This window comes from Crocodylus siamensis, chromosome 8 (assembly GCF_052110815.1).
Source record: "Crocodylus siamensis isolate JL-2025a chromosome 8, ASM5211081v1, whole genome shotgun sequence".
Classification (NCBI taxonomy): Eukaryota; Metazoa; Chordata; order Crocodylia; family Crocodylidae; genus Crocodylus; species Crocodylus siamensis.
This window is the reverse complement of record NC_143402.1, coordinates 9,729,016-9,751,865: the sequence shown is the minus strand read 5'-3', so window position 1 is coordinate 9,751,865 and position 22,850 is coordinate 9,729,016. Positions and strand designations below refer to the sequence as shown.

The following is a 22,850-nucleotide window of genomic DNA, read 5'->3' as shown; positions in this document are numbered from 1 at the left end:
CCTGCTTCATGCTAACTTCTCCTTTTCATGCTGTTTCTCTTACTGCATGTGCCATAGAACTAGGAGAGGTCGGTTAGTATCTAGTGTATAGCTAAACCAGGCAGACTAAAATAGGTATGTACTATGATCCAGACTGACATTCACGCTGAGGTGTGTATGCCCTTTCAGACACTGAGTATGTGAGCATCTTTATAGTGCACTCAAGCATCAAGGCCTTGTTATTGAATGCCCCTCTTACAGAGCTCTAAAACTCTGAAAAAGTTGCATTGATCTTAACAACAGAGACCTTTTCCTAGTCCAGCTACATTCATTCACTGTCACCCACTCAAAGACCTCCTGTGCTGCAAGGGTTTTCCCTGATCTGGATGGTGACACCCATTGAATAACACAGAGCCCCTATGAATGCTATTCCCCTCTTCCAGAACAGGAGGAATTATGAAGGGCTGCATCTGTGCCATGGATCAGCATGAGCTGTGCCATGTCTTTGCATCACCTGAGCTGTGCCAGAGGGGTCAAAAAAGGTTGGCAGGGCTAGGGCATGCTCATTAATAGCTTGTCTTTTCCTTTGCAGCTTTGTGTGACATGCATCCCATGAGAGCCCTCTTTCTCATCCCACGCAACCCACCCCCAAAACTGAAATCCAGGAAATGGTAAAGACACTGTTTTGCTACAGTTTGGGGTTGCCAGGGGTTTGATGCCTGCAGTCCAGAGGCTGCAATCTTTTTCAGTCTCATAATTCTTCCTGGGGCAGGTGCTGCTTGAGAAGCATGATCTGCATGAGGGCAGATACTCTAGTTTGAAAGGCAGCTGCTCTGCACCAGTGTAAATCACACCACTCTGCTCTAAACTCTGCCTAGATTCAGGGCTTACACTGGTGGCTGAAATTCAAATGTGAAAGGGCCTCTGCAGTTGTTTTGATCATGATTTGGTCAGGAGACTTCTTCAGAGACGCTGTGGTGCTGCAGAAATGAATGTTGGTGGATCAGTACAGGACTGCATGTCCAGATACATCATTATTCAACACATCCCCTAGTATGATGCTAGTGAGTTGATTCTAGCCATTGAAGACCCTATATCACTCTTGGGAAGAGCAACAAAGTTAGTCCTATTGTTCTGGCCACAGTCTAAATTAAGCAATTATTTCTTCCCAAAATTCTACCTGGCTGTTTCAGGTAGATACAGCAGGTCAAGTTCTGCTCAAATTTTCATTCAATATCTGGACTTCCTCTAACAAAAGCATAATTTGACCTACAATACTTCCATGGCTCCTATCTTAAATTTTTGGGTAGTGCTGGAACATGAAGTACTGTTGAAACACCTGCTCATTTTGTATCAAAGGAACCTGTTCTCTGTGCTGGCTCCAGATTCAGTGCTTTGAGATCCTGCAGGGGATCTGTGCCTCTGTCAGTTTAAGAGGATTGTATTTCATGTTTGCCTTGGTTTTTTTTTAGGTCAAAAAAGTTTCTTAATTTTGTTGAAAGCTGCCTCGTTAAAAATTATGTGCATCGTCCCTCCACTGAAACCTTGCTCAAACATTCATTTATTCGAGATATGCAAAATGAGCGGCAAGTGCGCATCATGCTGAAAGACCACCTGGACAGGACCAGGAAAAAGAAAGGGGACAAGGGTAAGGCTGAGAACACTACACCCTAGGCTCTTCAAGCTATACCAAGTCCCAGTGAAGGCAATGAAGCACCAGCCCAGCTAAAGCACTGAGAGTTTTGCCAGGTTTTGAAAGAGGCTTTCAGTGGTGCCAGGATTTCACTACAGGGTCGGATCCTCAGCTGGGTGCATGGACCTATTTTTTATGAGCACCTATATACATGCTTGATGCCTGCTCTGATTACACAAGACACTGTGGGCATTTAATTAGAGCAGCTCCTGAGAGCCACTCTAATTAAAGCACCCCCAACCTGAACCCCAGAGCATGTGTAAAGACACCCTGTGGCACCAGCCGATGATCTCTCTCAGGAGTGTATTTTACTTTTGCTCATTGCAAGGATAGAACATATGGCTGGAATACGCAGAGGGATTCAACTTTTGTTGCTGGGTCAGTAGAGAAATAAGATTCTCTGGAGGAAACTCAATAAATAACGCAATTCTCCAAAGAGCTGTGTTAGTAGAAGCTGATCATTTGCGAATATCTGGGCCTGGTTGTATCTGCCAAGTGATTAAAAACTTGCCTCTGGGCTTCTTTTGAAAATCTGAATGTCAAGGCCTAAATTCTCAAAGGGAGTTAGGAGCTTAACTCCTGCTTAAGCACCTAACTCCCATGGCTCACCTCCAGTGAAAGCAATGGGAGTTATCAGCTGAGGTACCTTGGAGGGCAACTTTTACCTGGTAGGATCCAACCATATCTTATCTAAGCCCTCATATCCTAAGACCACACAGTTCTTCAGGGCATCTTTCAAAGACCAGTTGATGATATCTTCCTGTTTTTCATTTTCCCATTTTTAAACCTTTACATATCTGATTCAGAGAGGTCATCAATCCCAAACCTGAGAAAGACTCTCACTGACCCTAGTGGCAGGCTGTATAGCCATTTTTCCCTTGCTGCCATTTGTTAGCAGGAGATTACTTAGGTTAATATCAAGCAGTAACATTTTCCAGTTCCGGATTTACATTTTTTCCTCTTTTTTTTCCTCTTTTAGAAGAAACAGACTATGATTACAGTGGGAGTGAAGAAGAGGATGATGAGCTGAATGAAGATGAAGGAGAACCAAGGTTAATTTTATTAGCAGCATGTAAAATTTGGCTAGCTGGCCTGTCTTCACAGAAGGCCATTCTCCACAGCCAGATGGTTTTCTTACTGTGTGCGAAAACTTCCAGTGTTATTCACCATGGTTAGCAATTGAATCTTAGGAACTGAAGGGACCTAAGGATCTCCTAGTCCAACCTCCAGAACAAATGCAGGAATGTGCATGTATTGTTGCATAGCTACTGAATATAAATGCTGAGTCAATAATATGTTATTTTCTTAATATCCCAGCCATGGGGAGGGACAGTTTCCAGTGAAAATGCAAGATAATCAGGTTCAGTCACGTGCAATAAATGTAGCTGTATAACCAACAGATCCTGTAGAGATTTAGAGGAACATTTTGATCTGCTAGCAGAGTAATTTCCCCCTGGATGCCTTGTACTTGCTGTATTGTCAGAGTGTTACGACTAGTCAGATAGAAGCTCTCCTTGTATTTCAGCTCCATAGTTAATCTCCCTGGTGAGTCTACCCTCCGTCGAGAATTTCTGAGGCTGCAGCAGGAGAACAAGAGCCGTTCTGACCCTCACCACCAGCCACAGCTCCAGCAGCAGCAGCTGAAGGACCAAGAGAAATATAAAAAGCAGCTGCTGACAGAGCGACAGAAGCGGATTGAACAACAAAAAGAGCAGAGGAAGAGACTGGAGGATGTAGGCACAGGCTTGTATTATTAATGCCCATCCTTCAAAGTGTCAAGTCAAAATGTGCTAATTTCAAGGACAGAGTTTTGAAAGAAAAAGAAAGTCCTGTTAGAGTCTCGGTACAGCTTGGCCTGGAATCTTTAACCGGAGCAATATCTGAACATTGATTTTTTTTAAAGGGTTGCTTTCATATTCTTGGAGTTCCCTGCCTGGGTTTTGGGAGAGAAATGGTTACCTCCCACTGGCTTTAATTTGGATATGCACATGTGATGCATTTGCTACCTACAAGGTTATGGTGAAATGGGCAATGATTGGCTCATAGCCAGCCATACAACATAGTAAATCATTTCGACCTAAGTTGAAATTCCTCCTTGAAAACTGTATAGTAACTTTTCCATATGGAAAAAGTGTTATGTGTCCACTCCCCTTACCCGTTTTATTCCAGGGTGGCTGTTTGCCCAGTGCAGATTGGCTCTGCTTCCACTTAGTGGCCAGGCAGTGAAATAGTGCTTACTTGGGAAAACTGGTTTTATGTCTGCTCTGGAGTGAGGATGAAGGTACACTTAGACCCTACTAAGAACACTGAAAACACAAACAGCTGTATCTTTAAGATCATTAACTCATGCCAAGTGCCCTCTGAGCATCTCAAAGCTGTGCCACCTCAAGCAAGGGTTAGCTCTGGGCCACACTACCTAATTTCTGTTAGGGTAACTTCAGTCTGGTCCATGGAGATAAAATGAGCAATTTTCAGTCTTCCAGCATCCCAAGATGCACCCCTCCTAGCCTCTTTCCCCCTTCCCTGGAGCAGGGATAGAGCCCACGTATCCTAGCTTAGCAGCCTCTAGTGGCAAGTCAGAGCTGTGTGGGCAAGAAACAGTATTAATTCTTAATGTGCAACTGCTCACAGCTCATTCTCACTTTAACATTGCTTAACATCCCAAAGATTTAGTATGGTCTGAGTGTATGCGTAACTTCACCCTTTAAATGTACTACAAAGTAAACTCCACAGTAAACAACAATCTTGTCATGTACATACATGCTGTTGGTGGAACCTCAGAAAAATAGAAAGGCTGTACAGGTTTATTCCTATCCCAGTACGTATGGTCCAAGTCTGAATCTCTCCTCCTGCACCCACACTAATAGTACTCGTGTCTTGGGTGGTGACAGACTTACCACTGTTCAAGCTCTTTGAGGGTGCGGGGTTGCCCCTGGAACAGCACTAAATGATGGAGTTGTGCCTCTTCATGAACCTTAGAAGAAATGTTAGGACAGCAGAGCAACGCACCACTGAGGTTGTTAAAATTAGTATGAAATGGAGGGAATCCAGAAAACCTTTCCCTGTCCAAATGGCAGGACCTGAAATGAGACCTTTATCACTGGGACTTGTACTCCAGACCTCAGGGTAAAATCCTTACACTGCCCCCCTTCCCCCCAATATCAATAGCAGAATTTGCTGACTTTTGGGGTCCAGATTTTACTCCAGGAGTTTTACAGTCATGTTTAAGGCCACTATACCCCTCAACTCTTCTGCTAGGTCAAAACAAATGTCTCCCAACTGATTGTAGATCTAGAAAGGGTCTTTTGGTTGCACATTTCTCATAATTGTAGCTCATTGCACCTTGGACTAATGATCTATAACTAAAGAAATTAAGTAAGAACAGTGTTGTTTCCTGGCTCTTATCCAGCATCAGAGAGAACAAGAACTCCGTAGGCAGCAGGAGTGTGAGCAGAGACGGCCAGAGATTAAGGCAGTTCAGAGGAGAGATGAGACATGTAAAGAGGAGAAGAAACTTGTGGAAGATGAGCGGTGCATGGTAGATGGGCAGAGGAGACCAGAAAGGAAGCAGGTACAACTCATGAACTTGTTGATACAACTTGTGGCTCCCTGTTTAGGTGGCTAGATCCTTTTCAAGTCTTCTAATACAGTCTCATTCCTATAGGACCACACCAAACCCCTCTCCCTCTTTGCTTGTATCCCTTTGAGTTGTATCCTTCAGCAAGGGTACATCCACCCCATTTGTCCTCTCCTTCCACAAGTGTTGTACTTATTGCTGTGCTGCTCCTCACTGAATTCATCTGCAAAACTACCATCTTCTATTGCATCTTGTGTAGGGGAAGTGCCTAGGGATCGTTCTTAATTATGGTTGCATTGGCTTGGGTTTTCCCTGGAGCATGGCACTCTTCTGCATTGACCCCATTATATCTTTCCTGTTACCAGAAGCTAAAGAGGGTGATGCATGTTAGAACGGTGCCCTTCTTTGTGGAAAGGGAATCTGTACAAGGGCAGCTTTCCAATTGACTTGGATTGGCATGTATTTCCCAGTGAAGTTAGAAATTTCAAAGGTTAAATATAGAAAATAGTTAGGACTCTGCTAGAGAGAGTTTAAGATCTAGCATGTTTTGTTCTTTGAAAGCAGAGTGTGACAATTACTTAGAGCAATCCCGTGGTGGGAATGGAATGAAATCCCATCTGATCTCTGAAAAACAACAAGAGGAACTTGGTTCATTGGTCTTTCTCATGTTTCATTTAATTGCCTTTATTGGAAACGAAAGTCCAGGTCCTCCCTGCTTCTTCTACAGTATTAGTTCTTATATGTCTATTCTCAAAAAGCCATATATTGCACAGCATACAATTCAAATTGAAATAACCCTAGACTTTAGTTTGATTTTAAATATATTTCTCTTACTTTGCATTTATGTTACCCCACTTTAATTTAGATCTGCAAGCTTTTTGCTTTCCTTCGGGCTATGGTCGATCTCACCCCTGTACATGAAAGTAAAGCGGAGGGACTTTTCAGTGCCTCCGTCTTGTGACTGAAGCCAAACCTAGCATTTTGGCCAGAATGTTTTCATGTTTTAATAGGTGAATTGGTTTATGTTCAAATTGCAGCATAGCAAGTTTCTACATGATGAGGTTCAATAAAGCCCTTTGGCTTCTGTAAAAGGCTGGAGCCATTTAAAAAATGAACTATTGAGACCAGGTTGGAGCTGGTAGAGGGAATTTTTGGGTTTGTTAGTTGGTTTCTCTTTTGTTTTAGCTTGTGCTATTTTTAAATCCAATTGTAGGAAGTTAAATGAGACTGCTGAGAGGTCAGAGCTCAGGGGGACAAGGAGGGTTAGGCACCCAGCTGAAATCTGCCTCACCTGATTACCCTTCCAGTAAATAATTTTAACACTATTGGCATCATCTCATTTTCAGAAAAAGGTGGAAGAAGCACAACACAATAAGAAGATTCAGCGGACGCTGCCAAAAGACCAGACACAGCTGCTGTCTCTCCAACATGACCACAAGCAAAAGAACAAAGCACCTCCAAAGGGTTCAAGTGCAGCAGCACACCCTCCTCCAAGCAGCACCAGCAAAGAGGTATGTTCCTGCCCACAATGCACCATCTATGGTACAGTGTCACAGAATCATAGAAAATGAGGGTTGGAAGGCACCTCAGAGGTCATCTAAGCCATCCCCCATGCTCAAAGCAGGACCATCCCCAACTAGATCATCCCAGCCAGGGATTTGTTGAGCTGGGACTTAAAAACCTCCAAGAATAGAGATTCCATGACCTCTCTAGGTAATCTGTTCCAGTGCTTCACCACCCTCCTAGTCAGAAAGTTATTCCTAATATCCTACCTATACCTTCCTTGCTACAACTTGAGCCCACTGCTCCTTGTTCTGTCACCTGTCACTGCTGCGAACAGTTCAGCTCCATCCTCTTTGCAGCCACCCATCAGGGAGTTAAAGGCTGCTATCAAATCCCCTCTCACTCTTTTCTTCTGCCATTTTCCATGTCATTTTTATAATGCTTTGGTAGCTCAGAGAAAGAGGACTGACTAATCTAGGATAAACCTTAACCAAATCTGGGTGTCTTCCCATGTATATCACAGTAGGTGCATCTACAAGTGGAGTTAGCACAGCTGAACAAAGTCTGGTGCATTTTGTGCCAGAGTTTATTGGTTCCAGGCTCAGTGCTTACATATGCACTTGGGACCACAGCATGTTGAGCCGGGGCAGCACAGCCCCAGCTGGCAAGGGGCCTGGAGGGTCAGCCTGCCAGCCTACAGCTACTCCCTCCAGGCTCAACGTGCTGCAGAGGGGCTGGTTGGGACACAAGGGTGCTGCAGTGTAGGGCTAACTGGCAGGCAGCCCTCACATTGTAGCACCCTCATGCCCCAGCCAGCCCCAGTCGCCAGCTACACATGTTGTGGCACACTGAATAACTTCCATAGTACATGTGTTGGGCAGGACTGTCCTACGGCAGAGTTAATTTGTTTACTCCAGCCTAATAACGCTGCACATATAAATGGTGACTCTTTACTACAGAACTAATTAGTCAACTCCTCAGTAAAGCACATGTGTAGATGCCCCCAGTGAAGCCTTATTGGCTTTGCTTCTCCTTCTTCCACTCTAGTTCCAGATAGATTTGACCACCGTGTGGAAAATAATGAGATACCTTCTTCAAGCCTGCATGGCCCACATTCCACAAAACCACCTATAATCTGTATAACCAATCTAGAGTCTCTTAAGATATCACTTTCTTGCCTTTCAAGTCGGGGATAAACAAAACTCGTGACCTAAGAGCTGTAAAACCTCTTAGACTGATTTTAGACAAAATCTGATAAAACTGAGTGAGATTTACAAACTTTTCTCTTTTGCAGTTTAATCCCAAGCACAGGTTTTTAGATTCTTTTGGCCAACAGGCAAACATTGTAACAGCCATTGCCTTTCACTGGTTTTAAGGATCTCTAGCTAGTTAATTTTAATTTGTTTTCTTATGTTTAGTTAGGTTTTCCGATCCAAAAAGACTTTGATTCCGTTCATTGTTCGGGATTGCATGATTTTGTCTTGTTACTGTTGGCTCCTTCATCTTCCTTATCTATAGATACAGTACACATTGTATAAACTGTATTACCCCATAACTTCCAGCTCTCCCACTCTGTCATAAAATTCCCAGTTGCAAATTCAGTTCTGCAACCTGTGCGAGATGATATTGAAACACATCATGAAGTATTTTGCTGGATCAGGTCCCAAATGCTCGGGGCTCAGCAAGGTCAATTTTGATGTGAAGCTGTAAGGACGGAGGATCATTCATAGCAAAACACATCCCAGAATATTGGAGTACAGGCTTTAGGGGGGACTCTGTGTGTGAAAAACAGAACACTGCCAAGTAGCATACTTTGCTTCAGTGTTGAACTGAGTGCAGACTTTGATGTTATCAGAGTCTGAATGTTAGACAAAGAGATCTGCAGATGATCCCAAGGTGGAATTCTCTGCTAATAAACAACTAAATAACATTGGTTTGCTCAGCTGTGGAAATGACACACTTTAATAACAGAAAACAAGCAGTGATATGAGATCAGTTCAATAAAACAAATGATGCAAGACCTGTATATCTTCATAGCTGTTTGTGAAGACAGAACAATGCATAATTCTGTTGAAGTACAACAGTCAAAAAAAACAAACACCCAGCCTCCCAGAGGTTTGCTATATTAAGGGAGTAAAGAATGATCAGTGGGCACAACAACATGAGATGCTAAATGTGCAGTAGACTACTGCGCATTAGCATGTCACAGCAAAAGCCATACTAATGTGCAGTAGAATTAGTCTACTTACATTAAGCATCACAAAAAGACCATGCACCGACGCTACTGCACATTTAGTTAATACCTTCTGTTAGAAGTACTAAACTTAATGTGGAGTAACAACAGTGCATTAATGCATGTATAGACATACCCAGTGAAATCAGACTTAGCTCTTTCTGAAGTCAGTATTTGTCTTTGGAAATCCAGCTGTAGCCACGGGATCAAGTGGGGTCTGCAAACTGTGGAAACAAGCCATTTACTAAATGCACATATCCAATTGTCAATAGATGCATTTTACCATAGATTTGCGATAGCAGGGGAAATGCTACTCTGTGTTGAATAAACTTTCTATTTGGTTGTAGCCCACAGGGGAAAAAGCCAGCAAAATGTCAGTTCAAATATTCATCTAACTTTTGGCATGCATTCCATAAAGGACTTCCCTGCACCAGAAAAAAAATGTATTCTAGAATTTAGTCCATACAGTTCCTGTTATATTTTAATCTCAGTGTCGACCTCATCTGGAAATAAAAGAGAAAGGGTAAAGTCATATAAACAGGCCATTTCTCAAAGTGCTAATTATCTCCTGCATTCACAGTACTATGCTGCAGCCATTTTGATCATAGATTCATCAATTATAAGGCCGGAAGGGACCTCAGAAGATTGTGGGGTCCAGCCCCATCATGGTTTATATATTCTATATATAAAATAGATTTTATTTTAATTGTGTTTGTACATCATTATTTTTCTCAAAGTTTCTGGAAGAATGTTGCAGGAATGTTGTTCTGTTCATGTACAAATGAGTGGAACAGGTCTATTTTTGTCAATGTTTTGGACACTGAACATATTTTACAACTGTGATATTTCAAAATATTTTAACCATCTCTAAAAAATTGATCTCCTATTTCTTTGCTATCCTGTTATATCGAGCTCTCTCCCATTGTATTAACCAGAGCTCGTTTGGCAGAAAGCTGGGTATTTTTTTTTACATCAGCTAGTACTTCTGTGAGAACTAGTTGAGCAACATGCATTCGAAGTCCAGCCATATTGGCCGTACAACTCATCTGGGAAGTCTAAAAATGTGAGAGAGAATAAGAACATAAGAATTGCCATACTGGGCATACTGGGTCAGACCAATGGTTCTTCTAGACAAGTATCTCCAGTCTCCAGTGGTGGCAGAAGTGGATGCCACAGAGGGAGAGCAGTGAGTCAGATATCAGTGATCTATCCCTTATTCAATACCCTCTCCGGCATGCACCATTATTGGTTTAGAGATGCAAAGGAAACATCTGCAACTGTTCCTGTTCAATAGCCAGAATCTATCCAGCTCTTTTTGAGCCTGACTATGCTCTCTGCCTTCCCCGCTTCCTGTGACAATGAATTCCATAAGTTAACTATCCATTGCTCAAGAAAGTACTTTTTCTTGTTAGTTTTAAACCTGTCACCTACTAATTTCAGTGTATTCCCACTAGTTCTAGCATTCTGGGACATGGTGGACAATGGTTCCCTGTTCACTTGGTCTACACCCTTCGAAGTTTAATAGGCCTCCATCATACCTCCCCTCCACTCCCCACCCCATCCCATCCCTTCTCCTTTCCACACTAAACAGTCCTTGCCTTTTTAGTCTTTCCTAGTATGGCAGCTGCTCCAGACCCCTGATCATTTCTGTTGCCTTTCTCTGTACCTTTTCTAATTCTACTGCATCCTTTTTGAGATGTAGGGACCAGAGCTGCATTCAGTATTCAAGACGTGAGAGCGCCATGGATTTGTTACAATAACACAATGACATTCTCCATTTTGTTTTCATTTCTTTTCTAATGATACCCAGCATTAGAGAACTATCTACAGTGACTTCAGGTTTTCTTTCCTGAGTCGTAACAGCTTGTTCAGAACCCAGCATTGTTCAGAACCCAGAAGTTATTTTTTGCCACAGACATTACCTTGTCAACATTGAAGTTCATTTGCTATTTTTTTGCATGCTCACTTAGCTTGGTGAAACCTTTCTGCAGCTCCTCTCCATCAGCTTGGGACTTGACTACCCAAAAAGAATTTGTGTGGGTGATAGCTTTCGTTAGACCAACTGCATGGTTGGGATAGACATAGACAAGGTTTCAGGTATTACAGTTCCCTTCCTCTGGCCTCTGGATGAGAAGTAGACATAGCAGAGCTAATTAGCAGATGGAACAAAACCTTATGTAAAATCCCAAATTTAGAGAAAAACAGCATTACATAGCTACATTTTGATTTCTACATTCTTGTTACTTTAATTTTGACGTTTTTTCTTGCTTGTGTGAAACTGTATCTTTTATGGATAGAGGGTAGAGAATGAAAGCCTTATTCCAATGCAAATGTTGCCATTGATAGACCAGGGATTTCATTCCAGGTTCTTGATATGTTGTAGATTTTGGCTGTAATAGGTTCTTTTATAATAAATAGCTGCAAGGCTAATGGGACTTGCTTTCCATCACAAGACATTTGGCAGGCTCCCAGCATACGTGCAGTATGATGTTAATGAAATGATTGCTCACCTTCCTGACACAGGCATAAGCACCCAGCCATAGTGCTAGGTGCATTATAATACCTGTCTAGAAACAGATAGAGTGGGAAGACCTAGCATTAATTTCCAGCTGACTCTGTAAAAGTCTGTTCCTTAACTGCGGAATCAGAGTCTGTGTTAAAGATTTATGCTCCTGAATTGGTATTACTTATACTGAGTAAAGCCTGAAGAAGCTTTAGGGTCAAAAAACCCTGGGGAAGCAATTGTATAATGAGGAAGGCCTCTGGGAATTGAAAGGATCTTTGTTCATTCTAGACCATTTCCATCTTCCTCTTTATATTGTTCAGTTATGTAAGGCCACAACGTTTAGAAATGCAGAATGGCCTCTGCAGCCATGTCTGTGTTGTAGGAACAGAGAATAAGACACATATCGCCTAATAGATGATACACTGCCAAAAAAACCCCCCTCCAGCCTATAAGGAAATGACCTCTTCCAGATCCCACCCAGTAAATACATTGAGCAGCATGAAACTAGACAACTCACGAGTGGCTCTTACCTGGCAGGGGCATGTTAGAGTGAGGGGTTGGAGACTAGACAATGTATGCAGCATAAGGAAAGGTTAAAATGAAATGAGGGAGATTATTTGATTGCAGGACTGGTAGTGATATATTTTTGGGCAAACCACATGTGCCCATGGAGTCCCGTCAAAGTCAAAAGGGCTTCATGCAAATGTCTGAGCATTTTCCTGCATCTCTGATTGGAGCCTGCTGCATGCAGCACAACTGATCTTTACGTGTTTTCAGGCTGAGGACAGAAAGAAGAAGAGTGATGGCATCCAGACTCCCCTCAACTGGGCCGCTGTCCTTGGGCACGAAGTCATCCCATATGCTCGAATGGGTTCTGGCAGTAGTTCCAGCCCTTGCACTCCAGCTTTGCAAAGAGCAATACTCACGCAGGTAAGGGATCTCTTCAGATGCAATGAACTCCTGGCCTCATTAAATCAATAGCTGTCTAGGCAGAGAAGTAAGTGAGGAACCTCACTCCTTTGCCTAGGTGAGCAAGGGCTATGACACAAGTACGGCAGTTCCTAAGTGCCACTATCTCCTGCTGAATTCGAAGTAGAATTTTATGCAGACATTTCAGATTACGGTTAGATAAGTTACTTTTTGATACATCAGTGCCTGACTGTGCTAATTTTGTGCAATTATTGTTACATGTCTCACAAAAAGCTTGCATCAAGTATGAAGCTTTATTTCCTTGATTATGTATTATTTATAGAGCACCATAAAGGCACATGGCACTCTCTGCAGAACAAGTAAAACTCTGAGTGCTGTCCCTGGAGGCCTTGTACCCTAGTGTGTTCTCATGAAATATTCTGAAAGCAGAGAGAGAGGGAATGAGGAATCGTTATCCACAGAGGGTTGGTTCCTGAGCCTGTGGGGAACCTGGAAACTCTGGGAAGCTCCATGTGCTGCATTTCTTCTGTTTTCTTCCGTCATAACCCTGAGTTTTGTCTCTGCTGAAAAAATACAGAGGATTTGACCTATAAGCTGTATAGTTCATAGGGGCATATGGACTGAAAGAGTCACAGCCATTAAGTCCCTCTGCATTCACAGGCAATCATTTCTCCAAAGAGTCAATAAATTTGTCCAGTCCTTTATGTATGCCATAGCCTCAAAGCACCTTGTAAGAAGCCAAACCAAAAACACCCGCCACCATGACACAGTTGAAAATCAGGGGAGATCAAAGCATCATCAATGCCCTGCCACTGCAGTGGTAGAGAAGTTACTGAACATATGTTTAGGGGATCCCAGAAAGAGGACCAGGCCACACACTGCAATGGAAAGCAGAAGCCCCTACAATCCTTGCCAGATTGTCTTCCTGGCCTGTCTGGCAGGCAGTTTGACCCTGAGTGGAAGTGCAAGGTCCTTAAGAGGTTTCCAAATACTGGCAGGAGCATCAGGGTACCCCAGGCTTAACTTCTACCAGTAGCTGTGGCCAGTGGCCAGGGTCACAGAGGGAAACCTCAAGGAATTCATCTGGGGCACCAAGGCTTATGCAATGAGACCTTCCATCTGTGCGCAGAAGCTAGGTGACCAGGATGTTCTGCCCATTCAGTCCAGCGTGTTTGTTCATGTATTTTTACTTAGAACATCAGACTCTTTTAGATGCAGCTCTTTTTCCTCTGGAAGGGTTCTTCACACTCTCCCTCCACAGCTTAGCCAAACACCACTGCTGTTGCTTTTTGAAATTGCTCTTTATTTGTCCTTCTTTGTCCCAAGGCACTCCATGCCTACACCTGTTTTAAACTCCTATCCTTGCAGCTTGCACTCCTTTGTGTCTTTGCCACTGGCTTACCAGGTTGCCTAGACCTCTGCCAATTAGACTCTGCTTGCTAATATGATTAATCCAGATTTCTGTATCAAACACAAGAATTTAACCTACTCAGAGTCCTTGCATCTATGTAGAAATCATGTGTGAAAATACTTCTTGCCTGATAAATTTTCCCTTGAAATGGCTACAGTAGAAATATTCATTTCTGCAGCTAGTCCCAGTTCAAGAAAAATGTGAGAGCTGTTTTCCCCTTCCCTTTGTGAACTGCATGAATGAACACCCTGTAACATAGTATTTGGGGGCACCATGGAATGAGGCAATGTGTTTATTTTTGTCATTCTTGCCATGCACATTTTCAACCAAACCAGGGAAATTCAATCCCTGAATAGTCATTTGAACTGAATCATACTTCAGCTTTGGAAAAGTTGATTTATTTTATGATTTTGCTGCCTGGATGTAAAAGCAACCACAGCCCAGGCTGTTTATTTCAAATACTTACAGGATGTCAGAAGGCTTTGGGCCCTTTTCAGTCACACTTTGAGGGCACTATTTTCTCCTTCTCAGAGCTGGGGAAAACTTCATCCTGAGTGATTTGCACAGGATAGTTTAGATTGGGATAGTCCTCAGGGAGAGGCTTAGACTAGTTGACATCCCAGTGTCCCTACTTCTCTATGATTCTCCAGCCTGACTCACTCCTGTAATCCCATTGATTTCAGTGGGGCTGCTAATGATCATGCCATATTCACACAAGTCAGGGTTGCGGGCTTACATACTGAAGTCAAGTCTCTCTGAACTTGATTCAAAGCCTGATGGAGTCACTGACTTCATTAGCTTTGCTTTGAGCCTCCTATGATCATCTGCTTTACAGCCACACAGCTCCCTGGGGCATTATACTGTCACTGGCTCCACTGTGCACTGCTCTCACTCCAGACACAGAGACAGCAGAACGGGTGTTAGTGCTGCTAGGTGAATCATTCAAGCACTGTTTCTCACTGAGGTTGGCAAGCAAAGAGCAGCTATTCCACCTCCCCAACCTGACACACCTCCTCCAAACCAAGATGTCTCTGTCATGCCAGGCTGCTCAGAGGGGCAGAGCATACTGCATTAATTCCACCTTTTTTCCATCACACAGTTTTTGGCAAACAGCCGTGGATGCTACTAGCTAAATGTTTGGGAACTCTTCCTACATTTACTTCGTAATGGTGTGCCACAAGGTAGTTTATGGGCCAGTTAGAACAAAACACTGGTAAAACTATACATACAGGTGCCAAGTTTGTTTGTTCCCCTAAAGATGATAACCTTGCCTTTAAAATGAACTGCAAAGCTAAAATGAAAATCGCAGATGCATGTTTTGAAGGCAACATGCATTGTGTTTTAGTTCACAAACACAGGTTTGAGAGGCTGGGGTGGGAGTGGTTATATGTTGCCATTGAAGATAGAGATAAGTTTAAATTATTTTTTGAAATTATTGTCTCTGGAATGGAGCTTCTTACTGGTTTCCTGAATTCACCTCTAAAGGATTAAACCAGAAATCACATTACAAGCACTGAGGTACAGAGGGCCTGATTTCAAAGTGCCTTGCATGTGCTGAAGTGTCATAATCAGCCATACAAAGCAGATATGAAACAAATGCGGTGACAGTTTCCACCAATTTTTGGATTCACTTTGCTCAAAACTGTGGCCAGTCAGGCCCTATGGTTTCCTGTGAGGTCACCAAATGATACAGTCGGGGCTACCTTTAGCATTTCATGGAGCCGGAAGAGAATTATATGTAAAAATCACCTAATTTATTTCCCTACTCAATTTCTACCGCAGGCTGGTTAGTGAAGAAATTTAGCACATAAATCTGGGATTAACTCAGTTTTCATTAGCTTTGTGGTTCACTTAAGAAGCCTTTGCTAGCATATATTTTCCGCTGCATGTATTAAAATGCACAGTACACTATTAATGTCCTATGTTTTTGCTAAATTACAACCAGAAGACTAACTATGTTACAATAATTGGCTGCGCATTATTTTCCAAGCTGATCTGAGCTCTGTGACAAACATAACCGTAAATTAACACAAAACAAAAACCCTTCTTCATGCTGCCATGTAACAAGCGGTCCAGAGCAGGGGAGGCACGTGGCCTGCAATTTGGGCATCTCTGTAAAGCAGTTCCAACCAATACAGCACTGCTGTTGTATGTTATGTCATGCTCCATTATAATGAATGAAGGAGCCCATTGGGGTCCTCTCTGGTCCTAGAGCATCTTCTTTATAGTACCAAGGAAACACACTCCCTCCCAAGAGATTGCATGTGAGTGAAATGCAACACAACTGCTAATGGAAATACTGTATTAGGAAACTGAAATCAGGTCAAAATCATCCTCAACACATGTTTTTTCCTATCAAAGTGGTTCATCCACATAAAATGTAGATCATCCTGTACAGAGCAGGTTTACCTCTGCACAGTAGGTCAGCCCATGCCCTGCCTAAGCCCTGTCAGACCCTGGTATGGTGAAAACATTGCAGAACAATGGATTGTGGGTTATCATAGCTGCTACGGGACCCCCGCTGCTTTGCCTCCATCGAATCTCTTTCTGGCCTCTTTGAAGCCAATGTAAAACTTAATCTTCACCCATTAGGCTGTGGAGGAAGTGGTGGTTTTAAGCAGGTCTTAAGTACTGTGCTTGCCTAGTCCTCTGCACAAAGCTGGATTTCACCATCTCATAGTTTGGATGTATTCAGTCTGGGGGCCTTGATTCAGCAAACTACTTCAGCATAACTTCAAGCCTGTGAATAGTCCTCTTGTCCTCAATGGAATTTGTAGGCTTAAATTTAGTCCCACACTTAAGTATATTGTTGAATTAGGGGTGAGAAAAAATCATCCTGTATACTGATAATAGCATACTTGCCTTAAAGCCTGTTCCTGTCCCTAGGTTAGGTCCTTTTAGGGAATACTTTGCAGTTCCAGATAATTCTGGTTAAATAAACACTATTATTAGTGGCAATCATGTTGAGCGAGAAAGTAATTCTGTCAAAATAAAAGGACACAGATTATTTATTGTACTTACTGCTGAAGAGGCTATTTTCTGCCAAGGTGACTGCACTTATTTTCCCAAAAGTGGGATAAAGCACCTGAATATCTAACCAGATAAAATGGACAAGACTGTCTTCATGCAACTGAGTTTCCTTTCCTGTGATAGAAAGCATAAGCTGCGATTTGCCTTTTCTAATGTGTTCCCTTCAATATATAGTAAGGAATATTAAAGAAGATCCAATGTTCACGGAACATAGCTTATCCTGTAGGAGATAAATTTAATGATCACATTGCATTATGTTCTGGAAATTCTGTGCACAGTTCTCAGTTATTTGTTTTACATATTGTATCTTGTTATATAAATCACTGCATTGGTCCCTGAAAGTTAATGATAGGTGAAGTAAATAGTAATCACATGTGTACCTTGTATTATTTATCTAAATGTCATGGGGAACTTTGAAAAATCAATTTATTAATGAATAGAGTATGCGGTAAAGTATTGTATTGGAAAAACTTATATAAGAAAATGTCTTTAGTCACAAAGGGCACAAACGGAAGTTACATCTGTCGCGTGATTGGCCACTTGAAAGTGCTCTACAGCCGCATCTTTACAGAAGTGCAGGGCTGCAGAGCATTTTAAAAGTGCCTGATCACGTAACAGTCTGAACCCTCATTATATGAGGGTTCAGATGAAGGCACTCCGAAGCTGAGCGCCTTCATTAACTTCTGTCAGTGTGTGCAGGGAGCAGGGCTAGGCTGATGTAGCCCAGTCCCACCTCCAGTACTATCTTCAAAGTAGGAGGGGAGAAGGGAGGGAAGGGAGCTCTGGGGTTTGCCCAGCCTGTGCTAGAGGGTGGGGTGGGTGAATTGGAGCCCCCCTGAGATGGGGGCAGGCTCCAGTCCACCTGCCTCACCCTCCAGGCAGGCTGGGCAAAACCTAGAGCCTAGATCAAGCTCCTTCTCCTCCCTTTCCCCCTCCCATTCTGAAGACAGCACCGGAGCTGGGAGGGGGGAAGGATGGGGCTAGGGGATAGGGCAAGCAGCCACTCCAAAATGCAGCTTGATCCCATGACCTCTTGGACCCAACAGTGAATGTCTGTTGTGTTGGGGCGGGGGAAGCGCTGTGACTCATGGCGCTTCCTGCGAAGCACCATGAGTTAGTGGGAGTTGGACATCTGTCAGTACCCTGAACTGCAGCTACCTCTGGAGTGAATCACAACAGCTGTTTAACAGCACACCCGAGCAGTATAGAGAATGGAGATCACATCCAAAGGGATGTACATATGAGTTTTAAGTAGGCAACGTGTAATTTGGTCAGGACATAAGGGTTAACACCTTTATTCCCACAGAAATTGTCATAGTATCTCTAAGGATTGCAGGTGATCAGGACCCTGGTTTCATCTGTTTTATTTTAAAGAGTTACCTCCAAGCAGCACAATGTTAGCGTGCTGAAATGTTAGTTCATCTTGACTCGGAGGGAAGAATGTCAACTAATGAATAACTAATAGCATATCCTGCAGTACCTTGATGTTCTCTGGAGAGCTCCAGTCCTGCTTTGCATGTGAGATCTGATGAGATAAGAGCACAGGATAGTATAGCTGCAGGCACCTCTCTGATAATTCTGCTATTTCTATAATGTCAACTGGCTTCCCATGCAGTAATTCCTGAAGATGAGCCCAGCTCAAGCATTAGCCTTGCCATGTGATTGCATATTCGTTTCTTGCCTCCCAAAAGCTTGTTTTTTCAGGTAGTGTAAGCCTGGTGTGATGGGTTTTTTTCTCTTGCAGTGGGTTGTCTTTTTTTCAGCTGACTTTTTTGGCCTTTTCTTGCCCCTTCCTCCCTTGAAGAGTCTAGTTATCCTAGTGCAGGATCTAAGGGGGAATATTTTTTCCTCTATTTTTTTTTCTAACCAGAATCTCAAGTAGCAAGGACTGGATATTTCTTTTTTAAAAATGTAAGTTTTAAAGGTTTTTAACTTTCTCCCCTTTGGAATGAAGAACACATGAGAGACTGTTTCCTTTTTAGTTCAATCAGTTGCTATTCATATATAGCCACCTGCTTTCATCAGGATTTTTCTTAAGCAGAGAAGTCCCTAAATTGGAACCAGTTTATCAGTTCCCCCTAAACTTTGGCAGAAGTTTGATTTCAGATCACACTCCCCACTTGCTCTCATCTTTAAATCTAAAAGCTGGTGGGCAAAGCTGTTAGTTTAGGGAATATATTCACGATACTTAAATCCTAAAATAAGAAGTAGCTGGGTGTTTTATATGCTACTTCCATGCTGAAAATGAATCCTTGCATCAAATATTCATTTTGAAATCTGTTTGATTTGCAAAATCCATTTAACACCATCCAGTCACTAGCAGTTGGTGATACATTACTAATGAAATATTAGCTTTTATGTAGATTTTGTTTTTGGAGATGTGTGGGCGAGGCTTGTTTTTCTATTGAAAACTTATCGGCTTGGTGCCTATCGCTGGAAGAGCCTTGCATCCTTGCATCCCAGATCCTGAAAATAAATAACGTCCTCCACAGTGGTCAAAAGAAATAGGTACCAGGGTCGTTTCCTGGTGAGACACACAAACTTGGCTGAAGACCTGACTACACTGCTAATGTTTGTTATTGCTTCTAGGGCTGTTATAAGGTAATGTATAGCTGAGTTTGTAAGTCATGCCTTTAACATGCACTTCATTTGTTTGAAGGGTGAAAACCTCCGGAGCAGTAAAGAGATGTACCATAGCAGTTCTCTGTCAGACATGGTGGTAACGCCAGTAAGCCCTGGGCAGGACGATGTATTCTGGAGTGCAGGCCAAAATGAAGAGCAGCCCCCAAAGGTACTGGAAATGAAAGGTGTTTAAGTCCCAGGCAACCGTTGTTATTCGTGTCTGATTCATTCCCTGGTCTTTCTTCAGTAAGCATTGACTAACGCTCTTAATCTCTATATTCACAACCAGGAGGTTGCACATGTGCTTGGTACCTCAATGATGGGCTCATAAAACAGAGAACAACATCCAGGGGAGAATTCAGCTCCTGTTGTTGTCTTTTTTTCTTTCTTTCATTTACCCAATTTTTAATCTAGAGTTTAATATCATAACTACTGATAGGAAGTGATATCACAGATTAAATCCAACATATTACTGGGTGTGAAATCTTGCCCTTAATCAGATAAATGACAAAATTCCCTTTGGTTTCAATAGAGTCAGGATTACATGGACCCTTTTCTGTATTGTATCCTTAGTTGGGTTGGAAAAGACTGATAGGGTAATAGTAACTTTTCCCTTGGAGTTCAGAATTGGTGTGTTGGCTTAAAAGATATTTTTCTAGGAAAGATAATATTCTTAAATGCACAAATGCATGAATTTTGATAAGGCTTATTTTATCTGGTAGAACTGTGTGTGCATATGTGTATAAAAGGTTATATAATAGCTGAGTCTGTTAGACCGAATATGTAGTTTCTTTTGCTCCTTTGAAGAATCTAGTTGCACATCAAAGATAGTTAATTAGTTTATATAATTCAAAGAATTATTTAGTAGATGAAAACCAGAGGAGTAAATGCAGGGTGGTTTGCGCATATATAAAGATATATTAATACCTCACAGGTTGTGTAAGTGTGTGTGTGTGTGTGTGTGTCCACGCGCGTGCGTGCGGTGCTGTTTTCAAGCAATTGGAAGTAATTCACCTCTGTGAGTAAGAAGACATTTTCTTTATCCCACAAGTGCATTTCCGCCCACTATAATGCTGAGCCAACAATAATGTGGTTTTACATAAAAAGACATACCCCCCAGAAAGTCCCACTGGAGCATTATGTTTTATGTGTTTTAATTCTGTTTCTCACGTTAATACAGGGCATACATTGGGATTATTAACTGAGCATAAGATACCAGAGTTGCAAAGTAAAATCTTTGCTTAAATCTTTAAGGTTCCAGAAAGAACAACTTCTAAATGTTACCGGGATCACCTGGGCCATCAAAGATGTCCTTCAAGGTAAGCTCTTCTGTGTATTGGGCTTAAACTAATGTTCATTTATTATCAATAGGAAAACTGAAGTCAGCTCATTAAACACAAAGCCATAACTTCAGTAACTGTATGATCAACACAGGTTCATATTTCATTTAATGGCAATTACACTTGTTCTCTCATTTGAGCCGGTTACTCATAAAGCACCTGGCAAAATGTTCTGATCTTGAACCTTAAACAAGATTTTGAACCCAATTTTGTACTTCTCCTTTTAGACAGAAGTGGCAATTTTCACCCACTCTGGTCACAGAAAGCAGGTATAGCTCTGACCAAACAAGTGCAGACAGCTTAAAAAATGGCTGATTGGGTGAAAATCTGACCCCTCATCACATGAGAGGTCAGATGCAGACATTTCAGAATAGAGCGTCTTCTGTAACTTCTGTCTGTGCTGCATGCCAGCCTTGAGCTGTTTTCAGAATGGGAGGGGGGAAGGGGAATGGAGAGAGTTTGGTCTGGGGGGTTTTCAGCACCTGCTGAAGGGTAGGTGGGTGTATTGGAGCCCCCGAAGGTGGGGGGGGGCACTCCAGTTCAACTACCTCACCCTCCAAAGCTGTCTGGGGAACCCCTAGATCAAGCTCCCTTGGCTCCCTTTCTCCCTCCCATTCTGAAACAGGGACAGGCTGGGAGAAAGGAGAGGCCATTGCTAGGGGAAACGGGCTGCAGGCTCCCCCATGGAGCCAACAGTGAACTTCTGTTTGGTCCAGGGGATCGTTATAACTCAGAACGCTTCCTGCAAAGCGTTCTGAATTACACTGGGGAGCTGCACTTCTGTCTGCACCCTTAATGATCCACATGTTATTTTAACAGAAACAAAACTTCTTGTCATTCTGCTTCGTTTTTTTTTGCCTTGGGGATAATTTTCATCATGCTATATGATAATTCTCATAAAGTGTGGTTCTAACATATGATCTTTGTGAGGGCCTGATCCTTCAGACTTTTGAGATGTATAGTTCCTGCTTCTGGTAACAGGTCCATTTGTTCCAGATTTGTTTGTGCATCTTGAACACGGTGAATAGACCTGGATGGTTTTGATGTTTGATGTTCTGAATATTGTACAACCACTTGATCAATGGAGAATACAAGAAAACTTCTTCCATGGTCATTTGGCAGCATATTATACATCACTTTGGCATTCTTGTAAATGGCTTTGGGAGATGCAGAATAATACATGCTATGGCTAGTGTGTGTCAGGCTCTAGGCAAGTGCTGGAGATCTGTGTGGTGTCCATAACTCAGTGTATGCACAATGTGAGCTGTGACTTGTGACGCAGGCAGTCCTCGGACTTACGACATTATTAGTTCCTGAAAACTCTCTCTTAGTCAAAATGTAACTCGGAACCATTTTTCCCATAGGAAACAATGTTATAAATGGCGATTGGTTCCTGAACCGAAGCCCGATATCCTATTTTCACCAAAAATAACCCAGAATTTTGTACTCAATCAATTATAGATGAATAATATAGCTACATTAATGCGTTTATATTATAAATAGCAATCATATTGGTTTGGAAGGACTTCTTTGAGGTGACTTTGCTGGACTTTTTGAAGGGTTCTTAGCTGGAGTCTTCTCAGGAGTCTTGGCTGCAGGTTTTTCAGGAGTTTTATCTGCTTTCTTAAAGAAAGTGTCCAAGCAAGTTTGGACAGATGTTCTCCAGGGACATGGGCAACACAGACTGCCTGTACTGGTGCCTGCAGCCTCATTCTCCCCATCAGCAGCTTGAAAATGGCACTAGCTTACAAATATGCAGATATATGCTAAGATTGACAGAAGCACTTTAGAAATATGTTAGTTTGGCCCCAGATCCCACACTGCACAGAGCCTAGTGCTGGAACATTGTCCCCAGGATGTCTGCCCAAACGGCTGTGCCCTTATTTCAAAAAGGTACAGTGCTGTGATCCAAATGGAAAGTAGATTAAGCTGACATGACAAAGCAGGATGGCCTGCTTTCAAAACACTTACTCTTGACTAGCTGAAGTGCGAAAACATCATCTCAAGTAACTTTCATGGGTAGTAA

At 42.4% G+C, this 22,850-nt stretch overlaps 1 protein-coding gene across 3 annotated transcripts in view; it reads left to right on the top strand.

The window, feature by feature from the left end:
* Nucleotides 1-22,850, top strand: part of NRK (Nik related kinase) — a 124,890-nt gene that overhangs the window by 59,440 nt on the left and 42,600 nt on the right. For 2 of the 3 annotated variants that reach the window (XM_090060573.1, XM_090060572.1), the window contains exons 9-17: nt 572-650; nt 1,452-1,627; nt 2,652-2,724; nt 3,198-3,405; nt 5,082-5,243; nt 6,596-6,760; nt 12,269-12,421; nt 19,522-19,653; nt 20,739-20,803. In XM_090060573.1, the coding sequence (XP_089916699.1) occupies nt 572-650; nt 1,452-1,627; nt 2,652-2,724; nt 3,198-3,405; nt 5,082-5,243; nt 6,596-6,760; nt 12,269-12,421; nt 19,522-19,653; nt 20,739-20,803 (1,213 nt within the window). The remainder of the gene's footprint in view (nt 1-571; nt 651-1,451; nt 1,628-2,651; nt 2,725-3,197; nt 3,406-5,081; nt 5,244-6,595; nt 6,761-12,268; nt 12,422-19,521; nt 19,654-20,738; nt 20,804-22,850) is intronic. The other variant, XM_090060574.1, reaches the window with a different exon arrangement.